Here is a 7,840-nt window from a genome sequence, read left to right on the forward strand (position 1 = left end):
TGGCCAGTCCTCTTCTGGCTGTGCCGGGTGGAGATTATAACAGAACATGGCCAAGATGTTCAAATGTTCATAAATTACCAGCATGGTCAAATAGTAATAATCACAGGCAGAACAGTTGAAACTGGAGCAGCAGCACAGTCAGGTGGACTGGGGACAGCAAGGAGTCATCATGTCAGGTCGTCCTGGGGCACGGTCCTTGGGCTCAGGTCCTCCGAGAGAGAGAAAGAAAGAGAGAATTAGAGAGAGCATATGTGGGGTGGCCAGTCCTCTTCTGGCTGTGCCGGTTGGAGATTATAACAGAACATGGCCAAGATGTTCAAATGTTCATAAATGACTAGCATGGTCAAATAATAGTAAGGCAGAACAGTTGAAACTGGTGCAGCAGCATGGCCAGGTGGACTGGGGACAGCAAGGAGTCATGTCAGGTAGTCCTGGGGCATGGTCCTAGGGCTCAGGTCCTCCGAGAGAGAGAAAGAAAGAAGGAGAGAATTAGAGAAGGCACACGTAGATTCACACAGGACACCGAATAGGACAGGAGAAGTACTCCAGATATAACAAACTGACCCCAGCCCCCCGACACAAACTACTGCAGCATAAATACTGGAGGCTGAGACAGGAGGGGTCAGGAGACACTGTGGCCCCATCCGAGGCCACCCCCGGACAGGGCCAAACAGGAAGGATATAACCCCACCCACTTTGCCAAAGCACAGCCCCCACACCACTAGAGGGATATCTTCAACCACCAACTTACCATCCTGAGACAAGGCTGAGTATAGCCCACAAAGATCTCCGCCACGGCACAACCCAAGGGGGGGGGGCGCCAACCCAGACAGGATGACCACAACAGTGAATCAACCCACTCAGGTGACGCACCCCCTGCAGGGACGGCATGAGAGAGCCCCAGTAAGCCAGTGACTCAGCCCCTGTAATAGGGTTAGAGGCAGAGAATCCCAGTGGAAAGAGGGGAACCGGCCAGGCGGAGACAGCAAGGGCGGTTCGTTGCTCCAGAGCCTTTCCGTTCACCTTCCCACTCCTGGGCCAGACTACACTCAATCATATGACCCACTGAAGAGATGAGTCTTCAGTAAAGACTTAAAGGTTGAGACCGAGTTTGCATCTCTGACATGGGTAGGCAGACCGTTCCATAAAAATTGAGCTCTATAGGAGGAAGCCCTGCCTCCAGCTGTTTGCTTAGAAATTCTAGGGACAATTAGGAGGCCTGCGTCTTGTGACCGTAGCGTACGTGTAGGTATGTACGACAGGACCAAATCAGAGAGATAGGTAGGAGCAAGCCCATGTAATGCTTTGTAGGTTAGCAGTAAAACCTTGAAATCAGCCCTTGCTTTGACAGGAAGCCAGTGTAGAGAGGCTAGCACTGGAGTAATATGATCAAATTTTTTGGTTCTAGTCAGGATTCTAGCAGCCGTATTTAGCACTAACTGAAGTTTATTTAGTGCTTTATCCGGGTAGCCAGAAAGTAGAGCATTGCAGTAGTCTAACCTAGAAGTGACAAAAGTGACATTTGTCTGTAAACTTTCCAATTGTCAACAAAACAAAATACGACAGACAAGGTGGATTCTTTTTGTGTTGGTAAAATGAATCATGTGAGACGTCGGTGAAAATGCTTTTATATGCACATATTGATATAGTAACAATCATATCGACGTAAACTTGGAGTCACGCAATGACATGTGATCCTCCCACTACGACTCTGGGAAAACATGCCGTTTATGAGGCTACAGATGAAATACATTACGATCGTCACAGGGTAGTGAAAGTGCAAGGTGATGAGCTTGATGCTCCTTTCTAATAAATATTGAGGGTCTTATTCTTGTGACATAATGATCGATGCTTGGCTGCCGTTTGACAAATCAAAAACATTCTCACTCTTTTGTCCATAATAATCTCATAGTTTAGGCTATAGGCCTACCTGCACGGTAGGCTATCTACTGCAAGCTGTTGGCTAGAGTGCACATGGCAATACCAGAGTGGGCACATTCGCTATTAATGCAACATTTGTTGTGACAAAACCATCAGTAGAATTGAAAATGTATTTTTTATTTGGTACATGGGAATTTAACTGAAAAAGTCATTTTTATGTGCACTATGTCATCACGCACAGCCTTTTATCTGCAACAAGTCAATTTGATGGAAACACAGCTCTCTTGGGAAAATGAGCATATTGTTTTAATGAGGATTTTAAAATATTTGCATGAAAATCTGTCACCAATTGGATGGAAACCTAGCTTATCAGTGGCCTTCTATCAGAGGCTTTCTATTAGTCCTTTTAAATTAGCTGTATTTGTAAACATATATGAGAGAAGGTTGGTGTGTGTGTCATGAAGAGCAGTGACCATGCTCATGTACACCTGACTGCAGAGCATCTCTCCCTTCCTGGTCCCATCAACTCACCAATCACAGCTCAGCGCTACCCAGGGACAGCAGTGTGGCTGCACATGTGACAGCCTTGTGTGATCGAAATCATAGGTAGCTGTAAAAATGAAGTGTCTGCTGGCATTTACTTTGTGTCCGTCTATTATGTGCTCCCACATTGATCTTCTCCTACTGGACAATATTGAACAGCCTGAGATGGTTGTTAAACTCAACAGCTTTGACTTAAATGTACACCGGTTCTTTAAACCTTGATCCCAGTTTATTATTAATCATCATGGCACCAGGATCTTTGACCCAATGTCCAATTATTTGTTGTCCATAAACTATATAGACTGTACTATGAAGTGATAACATTATGATTATAACTATCTACCAGGATATTTGAGCCAAAAACGTGGTTACATCTGTCAGGAGGCAGAAACTTCCTCACAAGTGGATCTTCCAGCAAGACAATGACCCCAAGCACACATCAAAATCCACAAAGAAATGATTGACCACAACATCAACATTTTGCCGTGGCCGCCTCAGTCTCTTGACATGAACCCCATTGAAAACCTGTAGTTTGAATTGAAGAGGGCAGTCCATAAGCGCAGTAGAAGGATATCTAGGATCTGGAAAGATACTGTGTGGGAGGAATGGTCTAAGATCCTTCCCAATGTGTTCTCCAATCTCTTTAAACCCCCATCATTTTGAGAGAATAACAATATTGCTTGTTAAACAAAATCTCTTTCTCTAAGCAATTGTATTACTATAAAATAATATAATTTCCCAATTTCTTTTTGCAACATAATTTAGCTCAGTATTTGTATTATTTACATTATTGTATTATTATTGTGCTTCTGCATCCAAATGACTTCCAGATAAATATACAAAATGGCCTTTGGAGCTTACTGATTGTTGAGGGACCACCACGGTATCTGTATGTGTGTTTATTTATGTATGTCAGAAGCAGAGAGAACACCCATAGCAGTGTGTCTCTCCTTATGACCAGCCGGGCAAGACAAGCAGGGAGACTGCAGCAACTCTCCCCAGTTGTTGTGTTTGTGGCAGAACTCGATCCCAGAATATACATTTCACCACAACATGCACTCTACTCACTCATTACGAACCAAGCAGATAAAATACTTTATTAATACGCTTATATAGTGTATGTCAACATTTATAGACAAAATATGTACATCAAACATCTTTCTGGTAGGTCCCAAAATATCAAAGTACCTCTTTCTATAGAAAACGAATCTTCTGCTAAAACATATACATTCACTTCTCGCCAACTCCCAAATACATTTCATAAACATCTGATGTTTTCTTTTATCAGTGTTTCACAAGTAAAAGGCAACAGGATGATAAACTCCGGGTTTGACTTGAGCAGAGTCAGATTGCAGATCAGGGTCAGCGCAGGGCTACAGTACGTACATGAGTTATTATGCGGTAAAACGACTGTCCAACCTTTCTCTCTGGTTCGAGCGCAAGGACACGTATCAAAAATAGAGATGTACAAGAAGTATAAACAATAATTACAAAAAGTCCCTCTAAACTGTCAGTGAATTCCCAACTTGACATGGTCACATGATGACCTCACTAACTCCATACAGTAGGGAAATTATTTCACTCAGGATGTTTGTTGTTGTCATAGGGAATGGGGCAAAGCGCATTGTCAGTGATGGCAATGGTGACCTAAGGTAAATAGACAGCAACCTTTGGGTGAATGGTGACTATTGACATTTGGTGTGACATGGTTTACAAGGACGGTGTGTGTACAGCTGAGCCCTGTCAGTGTCCACAGCATGTAGAAACCTCAACATCTACGGGACTGCCACTTTTTTACATTTATACATTCAACCGTGTGTGTGTGTGTGTGTGTGTGTGTGTGTGTGTGTGTGTGTGTGTGTGTGTGTGTGTGTGTGTGTGTGTGTGTGTGTGTGTGTGTGTGTGTGTGTGTGTGTGTGTGTGTGTGTGTGTGTGTGTATCCAGATCAGTGGGGTCAATGTTGCACTCAGCACTCTGGTGGGGGTATAAAGTCAAACATTCAGAGAGGATTAGGAAACTGTTTGAGCTGTCTTCCATCCACACATTCCCTCTTTCTTTTATTCTCTTTTTCTGCTCGCAGCTGTGGATTATGCCTCACCGATCTGAGACCAGACCTTCTGCATGCGCTCTATCTGTCTCCCTTCTGTCTTCTGACTTCTGGGTTGAGGGGAGAGGGGTGGTGGTGGGTGATCTGACTGTCTGGTCATGTTCTCCTCCATGTATCCTCTCAGCATAGCAGTCTATGTTCAATAACACTTTTCTGTGTAAGTGCTCAGTGGTCTCTCAGTCTTTGGTTTCCAGGTTCATGGGAAGTACCTGCTTTAACACTTGGAGGAAGGCTGGGGAGTCCATGGGGCTTTGGGCTACGGTAGGGGGAGAGGGAGAGCGCCCCCTGGGGGACATCATGATCGAGGGAGAGGGGGCATGCCTGTCACTAGGCATGCCCTGCGCGGAGCCTCCCAGGCCAGGGTAAATCATGGGCATGGCCCCTGAGTACCAGCACTTCTCCAGCATGGGCAGATAGGCGGCGGCAGAGGGGGGGATGAGGTAGAAGGGCATGCAAAGGGGATGAGGTTGGGCCTGGTGAGGGGAGTAGGCGCTCATGTAGCTGCCGTGGCCGCTGGAGGAGGATGAGGATGACTCTCCGCCTGAGAGAGACTCGTCCTCGGATGACTCGACCCGGCTGCGTTTGTGGCACGCCTCATCTTCCTGCTTAATGCAAAATGACGCCCTCTTTTCTCCCAGCGCCCTCTTCAGCTGTCTCTCCTGGCCGTAGTACCCTGCACGCAACGCCAGATGCTCAACCTGCTCGCCACCGTAGCCGCTGTCTGTGTCTGTATCGCTGCCGCTCTGCTCGCCGCCCGCATGGGCATACCTCCGCTGGATGACGGGAACGCAGTTCTTCCCATGGCCTTCACTGGGCTTGGGGGGCTGGCCTGCAGGCTTCTCCCTGTGGGCCTGATGATGTTGGTAGTGGATGGTGGTCTCTTCAGACCGGGGTTTGCAGGGGCTACGGGGAGGGCCCTGGAGGACCTCAGTGGCCACCTTGTGCAGGTGGTTGACCATGTGGGAGGGTGTAAGGTCACCGCGACCCTCCTGGTTGACCAGGTATTGCAGCACCTCCTTGGCACAGACATGGAAGCCTGAGCGGAAGATCTCCTCACTGTTCTCCTGGCTGGGAGAGGACTGCTCTGTAGGCAGGAATGGACAACACCACAAACGCTGTCAAACACAGATCTACCACAATTCAATATTATGGAAACTACCAAACTACTTTCATTGTATTTACATGATTCTTGTAAGTAATATATCTTAATATGGGTATAAAATCCCTTTCTACGCAACCACATCCAAACTAAACTTGGCAGTTATTCTGACTCAGTTCCTTATTCTATTATTATGTTATTATAATGCAGTAGATGAGCAATGCACTGTGCTGCATTTGAAAATTAGTGAGGATGTGGTCTGCATCCAAACTGAAGCTAGCCAAGGCAAGAGACCACAAGCTATATTTAAATTCACTGATTTGTATGCGCTTCTGCATAATCATCTTATTGTGTGTGTGTGTGTGTGTGTGTGTGTGTGTGTGTGTGTGTGTGTGTGTGTGTGTGTGTGTGTGTGTGTGTGTGTGTGTGTGTGTGTGTGTGTGTGTGTGTGTGTGTGTGTGTGTGTTTGCTCACCGATTTGCATGCCATTCTGCAGACTGAGGATTTTCTGCTGCTGGTTTTCCAGTAGAGTGGTTAGAGCTTTCACATGCTTAAGCGTGAGCTCCAAAACCACAGCCTTCTCCAGATGGCCAAGAGTCTATGGGAAGAACACACACTACTTTCAGCACGGGCTCATCTCTTATGGATTACTAACACACACATGCACACACACTTTCTCAACAACAATCAAAAGCAATAACTAAGTAGATCTACTCAAATGCAAAATTTGAATGTGTAATATTACATTCTTTAATCTATAAAAATACAAAATCAGAGGAAATGTATTCAATTTTAGTTAACATCTCAAAGATGCCATTTGTTTAAGTATTCACATTCATTATTTAATTTTAAATTCCTTTACAGATGTCACCTGTTTGTCAGGCTGTCACCTTAACCTGAAGTACCACCAAGCAACCACTTGATCGCGCTTTAGTAATGTGCTACTTCAAGATAAATAGGAACTTACTGTAAGTTTCAGGTGCTCGGGCAATAAATCTTTCAACTGAGCGATGCACTCGTTTATCCTGTCACGCCTTTTCTTCTCGATAAGTCGGTGAGGCAGTTTGTAGGTTTCCTAAAGGCAGGAGTGATACTGAGGTTAAATAACAACCTCAGCAGTTTGACGAGCAGCACTGTGAACAGTAACATGGACTCCAAGGATTACATCATATGGGAAAATAGGTCACCACATGATCGGAATGATCAGGCCAACTAATTGATCTAAATACATCAATGTTTCAATAGCATTGTATATAATCATAATATTATTCTATTGTAATCATATTTACGAACAGATAATTAAGTGAATAAACACCAATATTGTTTCTATAAAAAAAATATATAAAATATCAACCAACCTTGCTATCATCTCCTCGTTTCATTCCCCGACGGGATTTGTATACATACATAGGGAAATCCATCCTAATGAAAACCAGAAGACAGTCAATGAGATGTGGGTTTGGTGAGGTTGCGCACTCAATGTCAGGAGACGCGAATGTATGCCACTATAAATTGGGCAAAGCATGGCACAGGGCACAAGAAGAATCATCAGCAACTTACCCTTGCATGTCAGACAGCTCAGCCTGCTGGTGCTTGGGGGTGGGTTGCGCACTTGGAATCCTTTCCATTTCCATTCTCTTTAAGCTACTCCAAATGACGCAGGAAATGGCAAGCTTTTCCCCCCAATGTTTTCACTCAAGAACGCAAATGAAATTGAATGAAAGTATATAGTCCTTGAAATTTTTCCCAAAAAATATTTAAGTATTTCCTCCAATTTGTAGAGATAAGTAATCTATTTTACATTTGCATTGTTGTTGTTATGATTATTTATCGCATAATGGGAGCAGTGTCCCGGAGATCTCCACGTAGTCAGTCAAGAGGGAGTCCCGCAGATGCACTAGTCTTGGTTGCGCGTTGGGAAAGTGGGGAAGGACAGAGCTACGTGTTAAATAAACCCCTGACTCTCGCTCGCAATGACCTATCTCTGTCACATGAGTCTCACGTTTTGGACGGCGCTTGTCTTCTCGGACTGCCCATTTTCTACTGATAATGAGGATCTGGGGGCGGACGTCGGCGCCACGTCACACCGGAGGGCTGAATCCCGCGTCCAGTGTACCTGGCTAACATATCCAGGCTAGTAGCTTCACACAACACAGAGCTACGCATCTCTCCAATAATGCTCAGCAGGTTCCACTACTGACAAGACATAA

At 45.0% G+C, this 7,840-nt stretch overlaps 1 protein-coding gene across 1 annotated transcript; it reads right to left on the bottom strand.

Annotated features, from left to right (window-relative positions):
• Nucleotides 1-3,506: 3,506 nt before the first annotated feature.
• LOC118388635 (class E basic helix-loop-helix protein 40-like) lies at nt 3,507-7,633 on the bottom strand. Its single transcript, XM_035777894.2, has 5 exons — nt 7,191-7,633; nt 6,989-7,052; nt 6,598-6,705; nt 6,105-6,228; nt 3,507-5,615 (listed from the first exon to the last, which is right to left on the bottom strand). The coding sequence occupies exons 1-5, from the start codon at nt 7,262-7,264 to the stop codon at nt 4,708-4,710; spliced, it is 1,278 nt and encodes a 425-aa protein (XP_035633787.1). The 5' UTR covers nt 7,265-7,633; the 3' UTR covers nt 3,507-4,707.
• Between the last annotated feature and the right edge of the window lie 207 nt (nt 7,634-7,840).

Source organism: Oncorhynchus keta, chromosome 10 (genome assembly GCF_023373465.1).
Source record: "Oncorhynchus keta strain PuntledgeMale-10-30-2019 chromosome 10, Oket_V2, whole genome shotgun sequence".
NCBI lineage: Eukaryota > Metazoa > Chordata > Actinopteri > Salmoniformes > Salmonidae > Oncorhynchus > Oncorhynchus keta.

What these genes read in the sequence shown, in the direction of transcription:
- LOC118388635 (XM_035777894.2), bottom strand. Translation starts at nt 7,264, where the DNA reads ATGGAAATGGAAAGGATTCCAAGTGCGCAACCCACCCCCAAGCACCAG. An exon ending in AACGAGGAGATGATAGCAAG is followed by an intron (nt 6,706 to 6,988) that starts GTTGGTTGATAT and finishes TCCTGCCTTTAG; the next exon opens with GAAACCTACAAACTGCCTCA. An exon ending in CCGAGCACCTGAAACTTACA is followed by an intron (nt 6,229 to 6,597) that starts GTAAGTTCCTAT and finishes TTCTTCCCATAG; the next exon opens with ACTCTTGGCCATCTGGAGAA.